The sequence below is a fragment of the Tamandua tetradactyla genome, chromosome 12 (assembly GCF_023851605.1).
Source record: "Tamandua tetradactyla isolate mTamTet1 chromosome 12, mTamTet1.pri, whole genome shotgun sequence".
NCBI lineage: Eukaryota > Metazoa > Chordata > Mammalia > Pilosa > Myrmecophagidae > Tamandua > Tamandua tetradactyla.
In genome coordinates, this window is record NC_135338.1 from 10,306,447 (window position 1) to 10,331,006 (window position 24,560).

General features: G+C 38.3%; 1 protein-coding gene across 13 annotated transcripts in view; it reads right to left on the reverse strand.

The window, feature by feature from the left end:
- Window positions 1-24,560, reverse strand: part of KTN1 (kinectin 1) — a 191,895-nt gene that overhangs the window by 115,332 nt on the left and 52,003 nt on the right. For all 13 annotated transcript variants that reach the window (XM_077122550.1, XM_077122551.1, XM_077122562.1 and 10 more), the window contains one exon: window positions 6,057-6,603. In XM_077122550.1, coding sequence (XP_076978665.1) covers window positions 6,057-6,582 — 526 coding nt within the window. In that variant the 5' untranslated portion in view covers window positions 6,583-6,603. Of the gene's footprint in view, window positions 1-6,056; window positions 6,604-24,560 lie in introns of those variants that run through there.

Sequence of the window (24,560 nt, forward strand, 5' to 3'; positions counted from 1 at the left end):
AGTGGTGATAATGGACATCCTTGTCTTGTTCCTGATCTTAGGGGGAAGGTTTTCAATTTTTCCCCATTGAGATGATATTAGCTGTGGGTTTTTCATATATTCCCTCTATCATTTTAAGGAAGTTCCTTTGTATTCCTATCCTTTGAAGTGTTTTCAACAAGAAAGGACGTTGAATCTTGTCAAATGCCTTCTCTGCATCAATTGAGATGATCATGTGATTTTTCTGCTTTGATTTGTTGATATGGTGTATTACATTAATTGATTTTCTTATGTTGAACCATCCTTGCATACCTGGGATGAATCCTACTTGGTCATGATGTATAATTATTTTAATGTGTTGCTGGATTCGATTTGCTAGAATTTTGTTGAGGATTTTTGCATCTATATTCATTAGAGAGACTGGTCTGTAGTTTCCTTTTTTTGTAATATCTTTGCCTGGTTTTGATATGAAGGTGATGTTGGCTTCATAGAATGAATTAGGTAGCTTTCCCTCCACTTCGATTTTTATGAAGAGTTTGAGCAGAGTTAGTACTAATTCTTTCTGGAATGTTTGGTAGAATTCACATGTGAAGCAGTCTGGTCCTGGACTTTTGTTTTGGGGAAGCTTTTGAATGACTGATTCAATTTCTTTACTTGTGATTGGTTTGTTGAGGTCATCTATTTCTTCTTGAGTCAAAGTTGGTTGTTCATGTCTTTCCAGGAACCCGTCCATTTCATCTAAATTGTTGTATTTATTAGCGTAAAGTTGTTCATAGTATCCTGTTATTACCTCCTTTATTTCTGTGAGGTCAGTGGTTATGTCTCCTCTTCCATTTCTGATCTTATTTATTTGCGTCCTCTCTCTTCTTCTTTTTGTCAATCTTGCTAAGGGCCCATCAATCTTGTTGATTTTCTCATAGAACCAACTTCTGGTCTTATTGATTTTCTCTATTGTTTTCATGTTTTCAATTTCATTTATTTCTGCTCTAATCTTTGTTATTTCTTTCCTTTTGCTTGCTTTGGGGTTAGTTTGCTGTTCTTTCTCAGTTCTTCCAAGTGGACAGTTAATTCCTGAATTTTTGCCTTTTCTTCTTTTCTGATATAGGCATTTAGGGCAATAAATTTCCCTCTTAGCACTGCCTTTGCTGCGTCCCATAGGTTTTGATATGTTGTGTTTTCATTTTCATTCGCCTCGAGGTATTTACTAATTTCTCTTGCAATTTCTTCCTTGACCCATTGGTTGTTTAAGAGTGTGTTGTTGAGCCTCCACGTATTTGTGAATTTTCTGGCACTCTGCCTATTATTGATTTCTAACTTCATTCCTTTATGATCCGAGAAAGTGCTGTGTATGATTTCAATCTTTTTAAATTTGTTGAGACTTGCTTTGTGACCCAGCATATGGTCTATCTTTGAGAATGATCCATGAGCACTTGAGAAAAAGGTGTATCCTGCTGTTGTGGGGTTTAATGCCCTATAAATGCCTGTTAAGTCTAGCTCATTTATTGTAATATTCAAATTCTCTGTTTCTTTCTTGATCCTCTGTCTAGATGTTCTGTCCATTGATGAGAGTGGCGAATTGAAGTCTCCAACTATTATGGTTGATGTGTCTATTTCCCTTTTCAGTGATTGCAGTGTATTCCTCACGTATTTTGGGGCATTCTGATTCGGTGCGTAAATATTTATGATTGTTACGTCTTCTTGTTTAATTGTTCCTTTTATTAGTAGATAGTATCCTTCTTTGTCTCTTTTAACTGTTTTACGTTTGAAGTCTAATTTGTTGGATATTAGTATAGCTACTCCTGCTCTTTTCTGGTTTTTATTTGAATGAAATATCTTTTTCCAACCTTTCACTTTCAACCTATGTCTATCTTTGGGTCTAAGATATGTTTCCTGTAGACAGCATATAGAAGGATTCTGTTTTTTTAATCCATTCTGCCAGTCTAGGTCTTTTGATTGGGGAATTCAGTCCATTAACATTTAGTGTTATTACTGTTTGGGTAATCCTTTCCTCTACCATTTTGCCTTTTGTATTATATATATCATATCTGATTTTCCTTCTTTCTACACTCTTCTCCATACCTCTCTCTTCTGTCTTTTCGTATCTGACTCTAGTGCTCTCTTTAGTATTTCTTGCAGAACTGGTCTCATGGTCACAAATTCCCTCAGTGACTTTTTGTCTGAAAACGTGTAAATTTCTCCCTCATTTTTGAAGGACAATTTTGCTGGATATAGGAGTCTTGGTTGGCAGTTTTTCTCTTTTAGTAATTTAAATATATCATCCCACTGTCTTCTAGCTTCCATGGTTTCTGCTGAGAAATCTACGCATAGTCTTATTGGGTTTCCCTTGTATGTGATGGATTGTTTTTCTCTTGCTGCTTTCAAGATCCTCTCTTTCTCTTTGACCTCTGACATTCTAACTAGTAAGTGTCTTGGAGAACGCCTATTTCGATCTATTCTCTTTGGGGTGCGCTGCACTTCTTGGATCTGTAATTTTAGGTCTTTCATAAGAGTTGGGAAATTTTCAGTGATAATTTCTTCCATTAGTTTTTCTCCTCCTTTTCCCTTCTCTTCTCCTTCTGGGACACCCACAACATGTATATTTGTGCGCTTCATATTATCATTCAATTCCCTGGGCCCCTGCTCAAATTTTTCCATTCTTTTCCCTATAGTTTCTGTTTCTTTTTGGATTTCAGATGTTCTATCCTCCAGTTCACTAATTCTAGCCTCTGTCTCTTTAAATCTACCATTGTAGGTTTCCATTGTTTTTTTCATGTCTTCTACTGTGTCTTTCAATCCCATAAGTTCTGTGATTTGTTTATTCAGACTTTCCATTTCTTCTTTTTGTTCATCCCATGCCTTCTTCATGTCCTCCCTCAATTTATTGATTTGGTTTTTGAAGAGGTTTTCCATTTCTGTTCGTATATTCAGAATTAGTTGTCTCAGCTCCTGTATCTCATTTGAGCCATTGGTTTATTCCTTTGACTGGGCCATATCTTCAATTTTCCTGGTGTGATTTGTTATTTTTTGCTGGCGTCTGGGCATTTAATCAGATTTCCCTGAGTGTGGGACCCAGGAGGTTGAAAGACTTTCCTGTGAAGTCTCTGGGCTCTGTTTTTCTTATCCTGCCCAGTATGTGGTGCTTGTCTGTCTGCGGGTCCGACCAGCAAAAGATGTTGTGGCTCCTTTAACTTTGGAAGACTCTCGCTGCTGGGTGTGTGCTGGAGACAGAGGAAAGTTTGTAGGCTGGAAGTTGGTTTTAATGGCTTCAAATTGTGAAGTCCTGGGATCTGAATTCCTTGAGAGAGGTATTCCACCCGAGTTGCGTTTCACCCCTCCCACGGGGAAGGTTCAGGTGGTAGAGAACCCTGAAAGCAGCCTGTTTCTGTGTTGGGGCAGTTGCAACCTGTGTAATCCCAGCGCTGAGCCCAGAGGCAACGAAGCCTCCGTAGAAACAGCTGCAGAAGGCTCTGTTTCACCCCCTTTCCGCTTTTTCAATTAGCCCAATAGGCGACTTCCGCCTTGATCAGTTTCACCTGAGCTGAGGGCCTATTTTTAGTAGTCAGAAGTTGTTCATTAATGCCACTATTGGTGTTAGGTTGGGCTCAGTCTCTACTACTGTTGGAGACTCTTTCCTTTCCCTCCGGGAAGTCGCCTGTGGGGGAGGGGCGCCGGCCGCCGCGGCTTAGGGAACCACCGATCCGAAGCTCCCAGCCAGCCCGGCAAGGAGGGAGGGTGGGGCTCCGGCCGCCAGCCGCTGCGGCCCGGGGAAGTGCGTGCCTCTCAGGGACCTCACCGCAGCGGAATCTCTTAGCTGGTCCAGCCGGTCCAGAATGGGGTACACTGTGTGTCAGGTCTCTGTCGTGGCTCTGGGAGCTGTTCTGTACTGTTTCTAGTTCTTTAGTAGTTGTTCTGGAGGAGGAACTAAGACCCGCGCGCCTTACTAAGCCGCCATCTTCTCCGGAAGTTCCCCTGCATGATTTAACTACTACCTGTATGCTAAAGATTTTTTAATCTATATTCTGCTCTTACTCCTCTGCACATAAATATTCCACTGCCTTATGTGTTGCTCTCTATATAGACAGCCCCATGGGCATCCAAAACACAAGGTGAAAGCATCTTCCTCTCCATACACATCCACTCTCTTCCCAATATTCCCTATCTTAGTGTTACCAAGCACATACCAACCAGATATCAGTAAACATTTTCTTTGAAGGGCCAGATAGTAAATATTTTAGGTTTCACAGACCACAGACTGTCGTAACTATTCAACTCTTGCCATTACAGAAAAAACACCAACTACAGACAACACATAAAGAGCATGGCTATGTTCAATAAAACCTTATTTATGGACACTGAGGCTTGTGCATTTCACATAATTTTCAGATATCACAAAATATTATTTATGTTTTGATTTTTCAACCATCTAAAATGTTAAAGTCACTGCAGCTTGCTGGTTATGAACAACAGGAAGCAGACTAGGTTTGGCTCATAATCATAGTTCCTACCTTAGAACTTGGGCGCTCAACTTTGATGCTGCCTTCTCCTTTAACCACCCATGCCCCTATCCAATAAGGCTGGTCATGTCATTTTTATTTTGTCGACCTTTCTAATCTACTTTTTATTTCTTCTGTCATTACTATATAGTACGGCCCTCTATCTTAACTTTGGAAAATTACAATACTCTCTTTAATTAGGTATGCTTACATAAAATGTGGCCTTATGAAATCTGTCCTGCCAAATTCTGACAGAGATCTTTCTAAAGTATAAATGTGACGAGGTAACTAACCTGCTTGCAAGTCTGCAACAATGCCTAAGCTATAACGTTTCGGTCCTTCAGCAATGTATACAAAGATCACCATGATCTATCTTTTAGCCACTGTCTTTTCAGTTTTGCTTCCCTCCATTCATGGTTCAACAATAAACTGTGCCTTTGCCTGTGCCTTTATCCTTACACATCATATTCTACCACTGTGGAATGAGACCCATTATTTGCTTGGAGAAGTGATTCGTTCTTAAAGACACAGTTCAGGCACTGCCTCACTGGTAGAGAAAGAGCCTCTTTTAAACTAACCCCTAACCCCCATCAGTAGTTCCTTTGGCTTCTGCATTTATTCTGTACTTTGCACATCTCTTACATAAAACACATTTTAGTGACTCACACGTCCTTCTCCCCCCACTAAAATGTGACACCTACTCTATTTCCCCTGATCATAGGTGACAAGCAAATATTTAAAATCTAAAACCAATTTAACACATTAGACATACAAACAATATAATGGTACACACAAGTGCGTTCATACACAGCAACCTGTCATACACAGTTCCATCCACCACTATGTCAATTCTCACATCCTTTCCATCTTAACTCAGTTAACCCCTATGCCTTGTATGCCCTACCTCAACCCTCCCACCCACCAAAAAATACATCTAACTAGCACTCATTCAAACTTCATATTTAATTTCAGGTATTACACACTCATGTACTCTAAAATTCCTATACTGGCTTAGACATAGCTAAGTCACTACACTAAACTTCTTATATTATAATGACCTATTTAATGTTTGTGTCTACCACTAGCGTGACTATCTTGAAAACGCACGATTCATCTCTGTAGCCCTAGTACTAGTATGTACAACGCCTAGCATAAAACAAATGTATAATCAAATGTTTACAAAAAGAATCAAAGGAAATAATACCTGATTCTTCATCTTTAATAGCTATCATATTGATTAGAAAGTGTTACTTAAAATAAATGTAAAAATTCTAACTGCAAATGTTTACAGGTTCTTACTGGTTTTAACAAACCAGCCCCAAGGTGAATTTTATCCATTTCCATTAAAAGTTTTTCCATTTTTATAATATGAAGTGTAGTTTCAAATGCTGCTCTAAGAGCAATACTAACTATTTCTATTACCAACTAACATCAATGAAAGCAAATACACAAAGAAAAGGATCTTACTTTCAGACTTGGTATATAACAATTTGTGTGCACACCTAACAAAGTTTTTCAACGTCAAAACTCTAAAATTATTAAAACAAATACCATCATCCAATAAAGTTTAAAGGATTACCATACCGCTTCCATTTTTAGACTTCTTTTGCCCTGGTTTCTTCTTTGAAATGGCTGTTTCAGAGGGGGGAGTGGGCTGCTTAGTAACTGGGACAGGATCTATTTTTTTACTAGGAAGCTTTGATACATCACTTTCTCTGGTGACCTGCTCTTCAAGTACAGGTTTGTGTTTCTTTTCCTTCTTCTTCCTTTCCCTAACATTGCTTGAAGAAGCTTCAACCATGTTTAACGGAACAGGTACAACCTGCTCATCTTCTACAGCTAAGGCATCAGATAGTTTCAGGTCCCGGGGCACGCTCTCAGAATCAGATTCGTGGGGGGTCCCATTCTGCATCTCCTTTTTTTTGTTCTTTTTCTTTTCTGCCTTCTTTCTTTCTGTCTTTGTAGGAATGAGTTTTTGTTCTCTTTTCTGTTTTGCAAGAACTTCATCATATAATGTTTCTTTCATGAAAAGCCAGAAGAAGAGGAAAATTACTATAATAACTACTGAAGGAATAAGGACAATAAAATATGTTGACTCATAAAACTCCATGGTGTTTTTGTTACTGTGATCCTAAATGAAAAGGGAAAAAAAATCATCTCAGTCAGTCTTATAAAAATTAACAAAACCCCTGCTCTTTCAATCGGCATTTCCGATTCAATTAAACTACAAGTATAAGCAGCTCAGTTGCTTAAATCACATACTCGATTACTCTGCCAACTACATTTCAAATATACTATGAAAGAAAAATGTGTAAAAACTAGAAGGTATTTGTAGCACATCTTTTTATTTTTGAATCATGTAAAAGGAAAAAACCTTAGATGTCTATGTTTTCTCACACATATCCACTTTTGACACTTAATTGTATTGTCCTCTTGTACAGTGTTAATGAATAGTACTATATGTAGTAATTTTGATTCAACTACATACATTCACACATTACAGTACTTCAAGGTATTAGGAACATTTGTTTCTGAGGATAGCTATTTCTCAGTAATTTAACATGTATCTCAATTTGTTTTCTGGTTTTAAATCTGTAGATTACTATTTTTGCCATGTCTACAATTAATACTAGATATTGCATTAATTTTTCTAAAAATAGACATTTTTCAAACACTCTCTGGAAAGAGAGAGGCATAAAAACTATTACCAACACATTGGATATTCATTAGGAGACCCAATATTAATGAAAAAAAGACAGATGATTCATTTCTTCATTTAGAGATTTAGAGCCCAGTCACAAAATGCAAGGATTTCTATTCCAGTGACTGACAGCCTCATGATGTGACAGGAAATATCAAGTACATGGAAAAGTAATAAAACCAAAATTGATGTGTTAGAATACAGCATTTGATATTAAATTACAAATTAGATGCTTCTCAATTTTTTCTTAAAATTTTTCAAGGACTCACTCATTTATAAAACAAGTCACATGAGAAAAGCAAGCCTGACCATGACCATTCTTCCCAAAGAATAAGAGGTTTCCTGCCTCATGAGCAGAATGTCAGCCCTTCTTCTAACTAGTATCCAAAATAAAGGTGTCCTCTGACTACCCAAATACGCCTTGAAAACAGACACTATTCCTCATCTGAAGGGTAGTTTCAGCTAAAACTAAACCTCAAGTAAAAATGACTTTGATGTATAGAGTCCAGATATTACTGTTCGTATAAAAATGTAAAAGGCACACAAAAGCAAAAGTTTGCATTCTTAAATGCCATCTCAAATCTATTATGGGAAAAAGAAAGTGTATAACACAGGTGTAACTGAACTCCAGGGCATCCTTAGGATAAAGCTAAAACAGTGAAGTTAACTTTTGCACTTTTCGATGCACAAATAATTCTGAGAATTATTAAAGTTTTAAAATTATTGGTCTGAAGAGTCTTAAAAGAAGTATTACGCTTACGCTAACTTCAATTAGACACTGCTCCCTATCATAACTTGCCAAACCCCAACCAAAACCATTCCAGCCAACCCTAAATAACACCTAGGGCAATACAGGTTCCAGGCGCTAGGGTAACATTCCAGAAACCTACAATCTCCAGATGGGACCCTGGACCAGATAAGTCCTGAAACCCAGAGGGGCCAGCCTTTGTAGAACATCAGCTAATTCCATCTCTCAACCCCTTATTACTTGCAGCCCTTCCAACATAAAAAAGGTAGAATGGGCACAGCCCAAATACTCCTAAAAGAGTGGGAGAAAGATCAAAGGTGATAGTGGAGTTATACAGAGGAGGTAGGGCTTAACAAACAAGTATAACTGCTGAATCATTACACTGATATTTCTTTTAGTCTCCAGTATCTTAGAGTAGCTAGGAGTAAAAACCTAAAACTGTAGAACTGTGACCCATACCAAACTCAGATCTGTTCTACAACTAATCACTGCACTGTGCTTTGAAATTTATTGTTTTTGTATATATGTTATTTGTCACAAAAAAGAAAAAAAAAACTGATGATAAAACATATATATTCCTTCTAGCCTTCAATGTTCTGGAGCTGCTAGAAGGAAAAATTTGAGAAGATGGTATGGTAGCCCACGACAAACTCAAGGATCTGTCCTGTAACTCCTTATTGAAAAGTGCTTTGAAAACTATTGCTTTTTCTTTCTTTGCTTTGTATATATGGTATATTATACAATAAAAAAAGTTTAAAAAGAAGTAATGACTAGACAAAGAAACCAAATCCCACCTAAACAGAGGAATAATTACTTTAAGATTTTGGAACTTAGGAAAACATCCACTTCTTAAATTGGACTGATCTTTGTTTATTGCAGACGTCTTTACCAGAATCATTTATTAGGACACATAAATTTTACCACAGGACAAAATAAACCTATTCAGATTTACATGTTAAATTGTTGCCAAGACAGACCTAGGAATCCTGTAACATGATAAATTTGAGCTTATTAAATTGAACTTTGTCTTACAATTTATATCCCACTTAAAAACGCAGAGCACACTCAATTCGATTACACATGACCCAAGCCTGAAAACAGCCAGAAATGGAACCTGAGAACGAATGTGAATTGCACATGATTAACCTTGTGATTGAAAAGCATGTTAAACATGTTATACTTTCATTAGCAATTTTTTAAATGGCATTAATACAACCTTGGATTTATTAAGAGAAGGTTTTAACAAGCTGTGCCAGATTGAAAATATTATGCACCCTAGAAAAGCCATATTTTAATCCTGATCCAATCTGTGGGGGTAGCCCTTTCTTTTAATCCTGATTCAATATTGTAGGGTGGAGATTTTTATTAGACAATCTCCTCAGATATGTGGTGCACCCAATTGTAGGTGTGATCTTTGATTAGATGGAGATGTGACTCCATCCATTCGAGGTTGGCCTTGAATAGTTTACAAGAGTTCTTTAAAAGAGGAAACATTTTGGAGAAATGGCAGAGCCAGTGTAGACGTTTAGAGATTGAGCCAAAAATACACTGGGTGCTAAGCAAGGACTCAAGAAACAGCCACAACCTGAAAAGAACAAATCTCCAGCCCCAACAGATGCTAAGCTAAGAAAAGAAACCCAGAGTTTTTGTTTTTTTGTTTTTTTGTATTTTTACATGGGCAGGCACCAGGAAGCGAACCCGGGTCCTCTGGCATCCTCAGCATTCTTGCCTTCTGAGCCACTGTGGCCCGCCCAAAACCCAGAGTTTTGCCCTGTAGCAGCTAAGCGAATGCACACAGACATGTAGAGAGGAAACTGGGCACAAGAACCAGCAGATGCCAACCAAGTGCATTCCCAGATCACCCTTCCTTGAGCCAAGGTACCTTTCTCTGGATGTCTTAGGATATATTTATGGCCTTAGAACTATAAACTTGTAACTTATTAAATTCCCTTTTTAAAAGCCGGTCCATTTCTGGTATATTGCATTCTGGCAGCTTTAACAAACTAATATACAGGCTGTAGGGGAAAAGGTATCACGTGCTAACAAAATACTAAAAGAAACAATGCAAAACTGTTCTTTCCTGATAATTCAAGTTAACATGATCTACCAAAGTTTTAAAAAGGATTAGACATATTTTACTGTGCCTAAGTGTTAGTGGTTGAGAATATAAGCATAGCATCCATAAGCTACACAGAAATGTGTTAAACTTGAATGGGGATCTGGATGAGAAAAAAAGATACAATGATTTGGAACACTTGGAATTTTGCTTAAGGGAAGAAGAGAGTCTAAGGCACTTAGCAACAGTCAAAGAAACTGAAAAATGAGGTCAAGTCAATGCCAGAGAAGTTGTGGCCATGTGCACATGTACATATTTTAAAAAAAGAAATCTATAATGAAACAGAGCAAGTCTGCCTGTATAGAAAGGAAAAGCAACAAGTGTTCACAAAGAGAGGCCATGAGAACATAAGCACTCTGAAACATGATTCTGCAGTTCTACTTTACTAGTTTCCTTTTCCAGGTCCCATAAACGTCTGAAGCAATCATACTTCCCATCCTTAGATTTCCATGAGATTTCCGTCACATCACATTCCCCTTCAGTTGAGCTCTCTGCCGCTCAGCACCCCACCCCTGCCTCCCTCGCTTATCTAGAGGAACCTAATCAGAACAAAACATATTCAGGATCAAAAAAAGTTTGCATTACTTTAATCCAATAATCCTAATTCTTTACCCCAAGAAATTTATTTGAAAATATATATATATGTAAAGATGGTCATAGAAACATTACATGTAATATGAAAAATTGGAAGACAACTAAAAAATTCAAGGAATGCCAATGCAGCCCTGTGACTGGCAACTCACTCCACACCCCATGCACGCGAACCCTGTCACCCACTCCCATTCCCCAGGCTCCGGGCACCCCTACCCCACCACCCCCAATGCACATACCTGCCCAATACCCCCAGCTCAAGTGCACCCCAACCTACCTTCTCCTGTACCGCTCCCGAGCACTACCTACCCCTACCTGTTCCCTGCAGACTGTTGCCAGAGGATGAAGGCTGCAGACACTACCCTCCATACCTAGGCTACACCCGGCACCCTGCACGTAGTGTCACTCAGCCTCCTCCACCCTGCCTGAGCTCTACGCATTCGTTTACGGCACTCCCAGGCCTATGCATACATACGGACCCACAATCATGTCACTCAGCTCTGGGAACCGTACTTAACAGCAGTCCTAGAACTGCACATGTGCACGGCCTTAAGCCACATTTCCCAGCTCTGAGAAAGTGCTCACCTGCACAGCCATCACATCTGCCCCCAATCCACAAAGGTATAACGCCGACCTGCTGCCACAGCTCTACACATCTGCACAAACGACCCCATGCCTTAGACCAGCGCACACCAGGGTTACACCCCACAGACCAGTGCACTCGCACAGCTACAATCTCCCTAGTCACTGGGTGCCCACGTTCACAAGCATCAGCGTAACATCCTCAACCTGCGCCTATACCTGCCCTGAAACAAATCACCACACTGAGTGCCCGCCCACCCCTTGCCCCACTCCATGCTGTATAACCATCCTGCAAACACAAGGCCCTAGACTACTGAAAGAAATCAACTCCCAAAGTAAATCAATCAAGATATCTACATGCCATGAAGACAGCAGAAGATCACTAAGAATATCACAATGTAGACAGATATAGCCTTGTCTAATGACCAAATTAAAACACCAGAGGAGACACAAAAACTGGAACTAATGAAAGATGTCATACAACTCTACTTAGTAAAGTAAGTGGGACAGCAAATGACATAAAGGAGATCAAGAAGACAGTAGAAGAGCATAAAGAGGAATTTGAAAGTAGAAACAGAAAAATAGCAGATATAGAGATTAAAGACTCTGTTGACCAAATGAAAAACATACTAGAGGCACACAACACCAGATCTGAAGAGACAGAAGAAAGAATAAGCAATATAGAGGACAGGATAATTGACTTTGAAGACTCAAAACAGCTAATGGCAAAAAAGATGGAAAAAACTGAATGGGAACTCAGGGAAAAGACAAAACACAGCGCACAAATATAGGAATCACTGGTACCCCAGAAGGAGAAGAGAGGAGTAAAGGGCTAGCTCAGGATATAATGGGGGAAAACTTCTCAACCCTCATAAAGGACATAAATACACAAATCAAAGAAGACCAAAGGACTCCAAACACAATAAATCCAAACAGGCCTTCCCCAAGGTACATACTAATCAGTCTGTCAAACACTGAAGAGAAGCAGAAAATCCTGAAAGTGGCACAAGAAAAACAATCTACTACATAGAAGGAAAATCAAATAAGACTGAGTTCAGACTACTCAACTAGCACCCTGGAGGCAAAAAGCAGTGGTATGATATATTCAAGATCCTGAAAGAGAAAGGCTTCCAGCCAAGAATTCTGTACCCAGTCATCTTCAAAACTGAGGGGGAGAGTAAAGTTTTCACAGACAAAGAAGTCTTGAAAGAATCTGTCAACAAGAGACTGGCCCTACAAGAAATAATAAAAGGAGTTCTGCCAGCTAAAAAAACAAAAAGACAGGTGAGGGAGGTCTGGAGGAGGGCACAGAATTGAGCAGTAGCCACTAAGGGTAATTTAAAGAATACAAAGAGAAAGAGGGAAAAGAATATACAGATCTGACAAAATTCAAAAAGATAAGTGGTGGAATCAAGAAACACATTTTCAGCAATAACTGAATGTTAATGGACTAAACTTAGCACTTAAAAGACACAATGGCAGAATGAATTAAGAAACATAGTCCAGTTATATGCTGCTTACAAGAGACTCATCTTAGACACAAGGATGCAAATAGACTGGAAGTGAAAGGATGGTAAAAGATGGTCCATGCAACATGTAACCAAAAAAAAAGCAGGAGTAGCTATACTAATATTTGACAAACAGACTTTAAATGTAAAGACATCATAAGAGACAAAGAAGGACATTACATATTAGTTAAAGGGTCAATTCACCAATAAGATATAACAATCATAAACGTTTATGCTCCCACAAAGTACATGAGACAGACACTGGCAAAAGTGAAGGGAGCAACAGATGTTTCAACAATAATAGTAGGAGACGTCAATATACCACTCTCCTCAGAACAACCAGACAGAAGATCAACAAGGAAATAGACAAGCTAAATAACTTGATAAATGAATTACATCTAACAGACATATATAAGTCATTGCACCCCAAGGCACAAGGTTATACATTCTTCTCAAGTGCTCATGGAACATTCTCCAGGATAGATCATATTCTGGGGCACAAAACAGGTCTTGACAAATATAAAAATACTGAAATTATTCAAAGCACTTTCTCTGATCACAATGGGATGAAGTTGGATCTCAATAACCACCAAAGAATGAGAACATTCACAAATATACAGAGATTAAATAGCATACTCTTAAACAACCGGTGGATCAAAGAAATTTCTTGAGAAATCAGTAGCTATCTGGAGATGAATGAAAATGAGAATACAACTTATCAGAACTTATGGGATGCAGCAAAGGCTGTGTTGAGAGGGAAATTTATTGCACTAAATGCCTATATCAAAAACCAAAAAAGAGCAAATATCAAGGACTGAACAGCAAGCCTGGAGAACTTGAGAAAGAATAGCAAACTAACCCCAAAGCAATTAGGAGAAGAGAAATAACAAAGATTAAAGCAGAGATAAATGAATGGAGGAACAAAAACACAAAAGAAAGAATCAATAAAACCAAAAGTTGGCTCTTTGAGAAAATCAGTAAAATTGATGGGCCACTAGCAAGACTGACAAAGAAAAAAAGAGAGAGAATGCAAATAATCAAAATCAGAAGTGACAAGGTGTGTATTACCTGAGACACTGAATAAATAAAAGAAATCATAAGAGGATACGATGAACAACTATACGCCTACAAACCAGACAACTCAGATGAAATGGGCAAATTGCTAGAGACACGCAAACAAGTTACACTGACTCAGGAAGAAACACAGAAATCAATAAACCAATCACAAGTACAGAGATTTGATCAGTCATTAAAAAATCTTATAAAGAAAAGCCCAGGGCCAGATGGGTTCACAGGGAAATTTTATCAAACATTCCAGAAAGAACACCAATTCTTCTCAAACTCTGCAAAAAAACTGAGGAAAAGGGAACTCTACCTAACCTATTTTATGAAATAATATCATTTTAATACCAAAACTGTGTAAAGATGCTATAAGAAAGGAAAACTAAAGGCCAATCTCCCTAATGAACATAGTTGCAAAAATTCTCAATAAAATATTACCAAATAGAATCCCACAACACATTAAAAGAATTATACACCATGACCAAGTGGGGTTTATACTAGGAATGCAAGGATGGTTCAACACAAGAAAATCAATTAATGTAATATAGCACATTAACAAATCAAAAGGGAAAAATCACATGATCATTTCAACTGATGATGAAAAAGCATTCAACAAAATCTAGCATTCTTTTCTGATAAACACACTCCAAAAGAATCAAAGATTAACTATCTGAATATGATAAAGGGAATATATGAAAAACCTAAAGCAAGCATAGTATTCAATGCAGAGAGACTGAAAGCTTTCCTCCTAAGATCAGGTACAAGACAAGGATGCCCAATCCCACCACTTATTCAACACTGTGCTAGAAGTTTTAGTTAGATGAATTAAGTAGGACAAAAAAACAAAAGGCATTCTAATTGGAAAGAAAGAAGTAAAACTCTTATTATTTGCAGATGATATGATAATATACTTGGAAGATCCTGAGAAATCTACAGCAAAGTTACTTGAGCTAATAAACAAATTCAGCAAGGTAGCAAAATATAAAATTAACATGCAAAAATGAGTATAAGATGTCTGTGCATGAGGAAGAACAAAGGAATGTCATTACTGCAGGGTGCTGAAAATAGATGGTAAATAATATTTTAAAATTTCACCTTATGTGTGAGACTAAAGCAAAAAATATTTATTCGGTACAAAATTTATATTTTGACTAGTACATTTCCTAATATAACTTATGTAGATAACTTGACTGAACACCATATGTACTTGGAATCTTGGGTAGGGCATTGGATTTAAAATATATTTGGACATACATTAAGATGTAATTTGTAACAGGTACAACCAATAGGTGAGGGGATGGACATATATAGGAACAGTGTATGTATTATTGAAGTTAAGGTGACAGCAAACCAAATGTGATTGTTATAGATTTAGGATATTAAATTTAAGCCTCACAACAACATAAGTACATGGAACCTTGGGTAGGACATGAGAGTTTGTTGGTTTGTACAGAGTGATACCCTGATGAATCCCAGAGTGATTTGATCAGTGAGTGGAAAAGCATTCTTGCCTGCTGAGCCACTGTGGTCCGCCCAAAACCCAGAGTAGACATATTGAACAAATGGAATAGACCTGAGAGCTCAAAAATAGACCCTCAGATTAACCGGCTTTTAAAACTTTTTTTTTTACATATAAAAATATGTTTTTATAAACAAAGGAAAAAAAAGAAAAAATAATTTTCAAAGTACATTTTAACAAGTGGTTAAAGAACAGATTTCAGAGTTTTTATGGGTTACCACTCCACTATTTCAAATTTTTCCTTCTAAGCTGCTTCAAAGTACTAGAAGCTATTTATCAATATAATGATTCAGCAACCATACTCATTTGTTATATCCTATTTTCTCTGTTATAATTCCTCCTTCTCCTCTGATTCTTCTCCCAATCTATACAGATCTTTGAGCAATGCCTATCTTAACTTTTTCATGTTTACGAGGGGTGAGACTGACTGTTTTTTTATAAGGCTCAAGTCCACACAACTAAGACACAAAGAGTCTCTTCAATAAATGGTGTTGGCAATATTGCAGGTTGGCGAAAATAGATGATGACTCATATTTTAAAACTTCAACTTCTGTGTGAGACTAAAGTAAAAAATGTTTATTTGGTATAAAATCTATATCCTGACTAGTGCATTTCCTAATATGACTGACATGGACAGGTTAACTGAACACCATAAGTACATGGAACTTTCAATAGGGCATGAGATTTTGAATGCTTGTCCAGGTTAGGTGATGCCCCAATAAATCCCAGAGTGATCTGAACAGTGAATAAAGAGTATTTACAAAGTCCCTTTGGGGGAATGGCGAGAAAAGGGGAAATTCAACTAACCCATTTGGAGAATTCCTGATATTCGTGCAAGCAGTGGGGACAATCAAATTAACAGGCCGAGCCCTCAATCTTGGGGTTTGTTCATATGAAACTTATCCCTGCAAAGGACAGGCTGAGCCTACTTAAAATTAGGTCTAATCGAGCCCTCAATCTTGTGGTTTGTTCATATGAAACTTACCACAAAGGAGAGGCTGAACCTACTTAAAATTAAGCCTAAGAGTTATCCCCAGAGAACCTCTTTTGTGGCTCAGATGTGGCCTATCCCTCTCTCAGTCAATACGGTAAGCAAACTCACTGCCCTCCCTCTCTCCATGTGAGACATGACTACCAGGGATGTAAACCTCCCTGGCAACCTGGGACAGAAATCCTAGAATGAGCTGAGACTCAGCATCAAGGTGTTGAGAAAACCTTCTTGACTGAAAGGGGGAAGAGAAATGAGACAAAATAAAGTGTCAGTGGCTCAAGCAAAGTCGAGAGGTTATCCTGGAGGTTATTCTTATGCATTATGTAGATATCCCCTTTTTTAGTTTAAGGTGTATTAGAGAGGCTAGAGGGAAGTGCCCGAAACTGTAGAGCTGTGTTCCAGTAGCCATGTTTCTTGAAGATGATTGTATAATGATATAGCTTTTGCAATGTGACTGTGTGATTGTGAAAACCTTGTGTCTGATGTTCCTTTTATCTACAGTATAGACAGATGAGTAAAAAATATGGATTAAAAATAAATAAATACTAGGGGGAACAAATCTTAAAATATATTGAGTAGACTGAAATACTCGTGATCAATGAAAGGGAGTGGTAAGGGGTATAGAAAAAAATTGGGGGGGACAAAGGTTAAAATATATTCAGTAGATGGAAATATTAGTGATCAATGAGAGGGAGGGGTAAGGAATACAGCATGTATGAGTTTTTTCTTTTTTCTTTTTATTTCTTTTTCTGGAGTGATGCAAATATTCGAAGAAATGATCAGGGTGATGAATATACAACTATGTGAGGATATTGTGAGCCACTGACTGTATACCAAGTATGGAATGTTCATATGTTAAGAACGTTCATGTTTGTATGTTGTTTTGTTTTGTCAATAAAAATTTTAAAATAAAAATAAATTTTTAAAAAATCAGTAAAAGTTCTTTACACAAACAATGACCCAGCTGAGGAGTCAGTTAAAGAAAAAATTTCATTCAAACTAGCAACTAAAAGAATCAAATACTTAGGAAAGAACTTAACTAGGGAAGTAAAGGACTTGTACACAGAAAACTATATAACACTGTTAAAAGAAATCAAAGGAGATCTAAACAGGTGGAAAGACATTCCCTGATTACACAAAGGAAGGCTAAATATAGTTAAGATGTCAATTTCCCCAAAATTGATTTACAGATTCAACACTAATCAAAATTCCAACAACCTACTTTAAAGATCTGGTACCTTAAAGATTTGGAAAAGCTAACTACCAAATTCTTCTGGAAGGGGAAGAGATCCCAAATAGCTAAAAACACCCTTAAAAAGCAGAACGAAGTGGGAAGATTAACACTCCCTGAATTTAAAGCTTATTATAAAGCCACAGTGGTCAAAACAACATCGTAATAACACAAAGACAGAAGCATTAACCAATAGAATTGAATCGAGAGCGCAGAAATAGACCAGCAAATCTGTGGTCAACTGATTTTTGACAAGGCCCCCAAATTCACTGAACTGGGACAAAATAGTCTTCAATAATTGTGCATGGAAGAACTGGATATCAACAGCCAGGAGAATGAAAGAGGACCGCTATCTTACACCCTACACAAAAACTAACTCAATGTGGATAAACACCTAAATATAAGAACTAGCACCATGAAGCTTCTAGAAGGAAATGTAGGGAAACATCTTCAGGATCTAGTAATAGGAGGTAGCTTCCTAAACTTTACACCCAATGCACAAGCAACAAAAGACAAAAAGTAGATAAATGGGAACTCCTCAAAATCAAATGCTTCTGTACCTCAAAAGACTGTTAGAAAGGTGAAGAGGCAGCCAACTCAATGGGAGAAAATATTTACAAATCACATATCAGACAAAGGTTTGATTTCCTGTATATACAAAGAAATCAAACAACTCAACAACAAAAGAGCAAAGAACCCAATTATAAAATGGGCTTAAGATGTGAATAGGCATTTTTCTGAAGAGCAAATATTGATGACTCAAAAGCCCATGAAGAGATGCTCATTTTCACTGGCTATAAGGTAAATGCAGATTAAGACTACACTGAGATACCACCTCACACCTATAAGAATGGCTGGTATTAAACAATCAGGGAACTATAAATGTTGGAGAGGATGTGGCAAAACTGGGACACTTACGCACTGCTGATGGGAATGTATCATGGTGCAGCCACTATGGAAACTGTTTAGTGGTTCCTTGGGAAACTAAATACCAGCTGACCTATGACTCAGCAATACCACTACTTGGTTTACACCCAGAAGAGCTGAAAGCAACACAGAAACAGACAGTTGCATACCGATGTTCATAGCAGCATTATTCCAAATCGCCAAAAGATGGAAACAAACCAAATGCCTATCAAAAGACGAGTGGCTCAACAAAATGTGGTATATAGATATGATGGAATATTATGCAGCAGTAAGACAAAATGACATCCTGAAGCAAATGACAGGATGCATGCGCCTTGAGGACATAATGCTGAACAAAATCAGTCAGACAGGAAAGAACAGATACTGTATGATTCCACTTTTATGACCAGCATAAAGGTATAATCAGAGACATAATACAAAATACAGGGGACTCAGAGATACACAGAAGCTAGAGATGGGTTAACAGGTAGCTAATGAGGTGGAACTCCAACGTAAGGGAATAGATAGGAGCAAAGGTGATTTTCTAGTGGGTCTAGAAGTAATATTATCATGCTGAAGATGAACAAGATTGAAAGGGGTTGTATAGACCTACGTATCCCACTGATTCACACTAGAAATATGAGTGAGTTCTTTGTAAGAATTACTTCAAAGATATGATTCTTGTATATATACAAGGTTACGGGGGGAAACTGCTATTGCATGCCATGAGCTATGTTCAAAAGGAAACCATCAGCACTACCACAGCAACAACAGAGGTAAATAATGGGGGGAGGGACAAGAATTAAGAGGAGTTTTGGATCTCCTATTTGGCAAGCATGTGTTTATTGGTTTTCTGTCTCTTGGGAACAATGAAATTATCTAAAATTGAGACTATTGATGGACTGTAGACTTTGGACCCTCTACATAATGCCTGATGAATGCTGGTGGCTGAAGGATATACTGAAGGAGAAGTATTTTGGTGAATGATGATGTATGCTTACAAATGAAAGTTGTGCTGCTACAAAGGAACAAAGTTGTGAGGTATGCAACAATGCGAATGAACAGGTGGGACATTTGGTTAGGCAAAATAAGCCAGAAACAAAAGAACAATGGTATGGTCACCTTTAGAAAATGCTTTAATAGAACAGGGGCCTAGACTGTAAGCTTTTAGAGAAGACACATTCAGTCCGGAAAGGTGATTATTATTTCTGGATTTCGAGAGGCTGTTTTATATATATAGCCTGATATTTAGAGATAAGAATGAAGCCGAACAGGCTGGGGTTAAAGTAATTCACAACATAGGGGTAAGGAAGACAGTGTCTATACTTTAGAACTACACATACTCCTTGAGAAGAATGGAAGAAAGGTTTATCTGATCTAGAACTGAAATTTCCTGTAGTGCATAATCTAATTCAACCTATCTATATAGCTCATTTGAACAACTGAAACACAGGGAGCCCAGAATAAGAGAGAGGTCCTTTAATCTTGTTTAGATTATTGTAATGCCTGGAAACATCCTAGAGAGTATTAAGCAGACAATCATGAAGTATTGGCAAAGTTCCCTGAGGGAGGGGAGAAAGACTACGGAACTATTAAACTTTCCCATCAGGGAATCCTCTGATACTGTGTCAAACTTCAGGGACACCCAAATCAATAGGCCATGCCCTCAATCATGAGGCTTACTGTTGTGAAGATTATGTAGTTAGCAGAGAAGTGTAAACTACCTATAGGCATGCCTATAGTTACTTCTGGAGGACCTCTGTTGTTGCTCAGATGTGGCCTCACTTTCCCTAAGCCCAACTCTGCAAATGAAATCATTGCCCTCCCCACTACGTGGGACATGACATCCGGGGGTGAATGTCTCCCTGACGATGTGGGAGATGAGCCCTAAGGATGAATCCTGGCACCATGGGATCAACAATTACACACTGACCAAAGGGGGAAAAGATGTGTAATGAATAAAGTATCAGTGGCAGAGAGAGTTCAAATAGAGTCAAGAGGCTACTCTGGAGGTTACTCTTATGCAATCTTCAGGTAGACCTTGCTACCTATCATAACCTGCCAACTCCCAACCAGGATGATTCCAGCCAATCCTAAAGAATACCTAGGGCAATTTATAAGATTCCACAAGGGTTCCAGGCACTAGAGTAACTTGCCAGAAACCTACAACCTCCAGATGGGTCCCTGGTCCAGATAAGTCCTGAAACTTAGCCCAGCCTCTCCAGAACATCACGTAGTTCCAGTCCCTACCCCATATTAGTGACAGATCCTTTCAATATCAAAAAGTTAGAATGGCATAACCCAAACACCCCTAAAGAGAGAGATGGACAGGTCAAAGGTGATGGTGGAGTTATACACAGAAGATAGGATTTAACAAATGAATATGAATGCGGAATTATTAAATTGATATCTCTTTTAGTCTCCAGTATTTTACAGTAGCTAGAAGTAAAAACCTAAAATTGTGAAATCATACCCATGTCAAACTCTGAAATATATTCTACAACTAATTATGGTGCTGTGCTCTGAAATGTATAGCTTTTTTGTATATCTATGATTTTTCACAGAAAAAAGAAGGAAAAAAGTCAACTGCGGTGATAAAAAAATATTTAAGCCCTCTAGCCTGCTATACTCTGGAGCAGCTAGAAGTAAAAATATAAGAGGATCATATAGTAGCCCATGACAAACTCTGGGATCTGTTCTGTAACCAATTGTTGAAGAGTGCTTTGAAAACTACTGCTTTTTTATTTCTTTGCTTTGTATATATGTTATACTACACAATAAAAAAAATTTTTTAATTAAAAGCATGGAGAGAATAAAAAAAAATCCAAGTAATGGATTAAACTAGCAAATATAAACGCAATAAAATATTGCTATTAAAACTACAAATACACAATTGCCAAAAGAAAGAAACGACCCAAGTGTCCCTCAACTGATGACTGGATATGCAGCCAATGATACACTATTCAGCTGAAAGAAGGAATGAAATCCTGATGTATGTGACAACATGGATGAACCTTGAGGACATTATGTTGAGAAATAAGCACCGAACATCACCAGCCCCCAATCCCTGAACTGCAACCTGTGCTCTGCCCCTGGCACACTCACACATCTGTATCCAGGGCCCTCTGCGCAAGGACACTCGTGCCCTGCCCTCCTTGTGCCCCAACCTCTGTGCCCCATACCCCACAGCCTGATATCCACAACCCCCACACTCCACATTCCCCCCCCCCACATCCTGCCTGCAGACCAGCTCCCACAGATCCACACAGCCCCCACCATCCACTTCTGCCATGCCATACCTCTGTGTCCCCCATACCGCATCCTGCTCCTGGGCTCCAAGGCCTGCCTGACCTCCACCCCACCCCTACAGCCCCAGCACCACACCTCCACAACCCCACACTCTGAATTCCATGCTCACGGGAACCAGCATAGTGTCCCCAACTCACGCCTAAACCTGCACCACAACACATCAGCACACTGTTGCAACCTGCCCCACGCCCCATGTCCTGTTCCACATCCATCCAGCAGACACAAAGCTTTAGACCACTGAAGGAAATCTACTACCAAAGCTACCCTATCAAGATATTTACACGCCTCAAAGGCAACAGAAGATCACTAACTATATGAAGATAGTAGATAGATACAGTCCAGCTTAATGACCAATTAAAATCCCAGAGGAGACACAAACTTTGGAACAACTAATCAAAAATGTTCATATAAATTTATTAAATAAAATCAATGGGATGGCCAATGACATAAAGGGATCAAGGCACTAGAAGAGCAGAAAGAGGAATTTGAAAGACTAAACAGAAAAACAGCAGATATCACAGAGATTAAAGATGCTGTAGACCAAATAAAAAACATACCTGAAACACACAACAGCAGATTTGAAGAAGCAAAAGAAAGAATAAATGGACTAGAGGACACACAAAAGAGCAAACGGCAAAAAAAAGATGGAAAAGTTTGAACTGGATCTCAGGGAAATAACAGACAAAACAAAGAAGCACGGAAATTTAACAATCATTGGTGTCCCAGAAAGAGAAGAGTAAAGGGCTACAAAGATTAGTAGAGGATATAATGGGGGAAAACTTTCCAACCCTTATAAAGGACACAAATATTCAAATCAAAGAAGCCCAACTAAATTCGAATAGAATAAATCCAAATACGTCTTCCCTCAGAAACTTACAAATCAGTCTGTCAAATGTTGAAGAGAAGTAAAAAATCCTGAAAGTGGCAAGGATTTGCCACTTTCCACTACATGCAAGGAAATCACGTAAGACTGAATTCGGACTATTCAACCGGCACCATGGAAGAGAGAAGGCAGTGGTATGATATATTTAAGATCCTGAAGGAGAAAGACTTCCAGCCAAGAATTCTGTAGCCAGCCAAATTGTCCTTCAAAAGTAAGGGAGACATTAAAATTTTCACAGAAAAACAAATGCTGAGAGAATCTGAAAAGAAGAGACCAACACTATAAGAAATACTACAGAGACTTCTGCCAGCTGGAAAAAAAAAAGAGACAAGAGAGGGGGCTCTGGAGGGAGGCACAGAATTGAAGAGTACCAAAGGGTAAGTTAAAGGATAAAAAGAGAGAAGGAAAATAATATATAGATCTGACAAATAAAATCCAAAGGATATGATGGTGGGTTCAAGAAATGCCTTTACATAGACAATACAGACTGAGATGATACAATCTAGGAATGTCTAGAATGTGTAATGATAGTGACTAAATGTGCAAATTTAAAAATGTTTCTGCATGAGGAAGAACAAAGGAATATCAATATTGCAGGGTGTTGAAAATAGATGGTAATTCATATTTTAAAACTTTAACGTATGCGTGAGACAAGCAAAAAATGTTTATTTGGTACAAACTTTATATTTTAACTAGTGCATTTCCTAATATAACTTATGTGGACAGTTTAATCGAACACCATAGTACTTGGAACCTTGCGTAGGGCATGAGATTTTGTAGGTTTGTCCAGAGTGATGCCCAGATAAATCCCAGAGTGATTTGAACAGTGAATAGGGAAGTATTTTCCAAGTCCCCTTGGGATAATGGTGAGGAAAGGGGGAAAATTCAACTTCCCCCTGTAGAGAATTCCTGATATTCTCATAAGCAGTGGGGACAACCAAAGCAATAGGCCAAGTCCTTAATCTTGGGGTTTGCTCATAAGAAACTTATCCCCGCAAAGGACAGGCTAACCCTACTTAAAGTTAGGCGTAAGAGTCAACCCTCAGAGATCCTCTTTCATTGCTCAGAAGTGGCCTCTCTCTCAGCTAACATGACAAGCAAACTTACTGCCCTCCCCCTCTCTACGTGGGACATGACTCCCAGGGGTGTGAACCTCCGTGGCAACATGGGACAGAAATCCTAGAATGAGCTAGAACTCGGCATCAAGGGATTGAGAAAACCTTCTCGACCAAAAGGGGGAAGGGCGAAATGAGACAAAATAAAGTGTCAATGGCTGAGAGATTCCAAACAGAGTCAAGAGGTTATCCTGGAGCTTAGTCTTACACATTAAATAGATATCACCTGTTTATATAAGGTGTCATGGAGAGGCTGGAGGGAACTGCCTGAAAAGGCGGAGCTATGCTCTGGTGGCCAAGTTTCCTGAAGATAATTGTATGATGATATGGCTGTCGCAGTGTGACTGTGTGGTTGTGAGAGCCTTGTGTCTGATGCTCCTTTTGTCTTCCTTATCGACGGACAAGTAAAACATATGGATTAAAAATAAAATAATAGGGGGAACAAATGTTAAAATAAATTTTAGTAGATTGAAATGCTGGTAATCGGTGAAAGGGAGGGGTAAGGGGTATGGTTATGTAAAAAAAAAAAAGGAAAAAGAAATACCTTTACAATATAACTTTGGATGTTAAACTAAATTAGCAATTAAAGATACAGATTGGCAGACTGGATTAGCAATTATAATCTAGCTAAATGCAGTTTACAAAAGACTATTCTTAAACATGAGGATACAAATAGATCAAAAGTGAAAAGACTGAAAAAGATGTTCCACACAGCTGTAACCAAAAGAAAGCAATGTAAAGACATCATAAGAGACAAAGAAGGACACCATATATTAATAAAAGGGACAATTCAAAGAAGAAATAACAATCACAAATGCTTATGCTC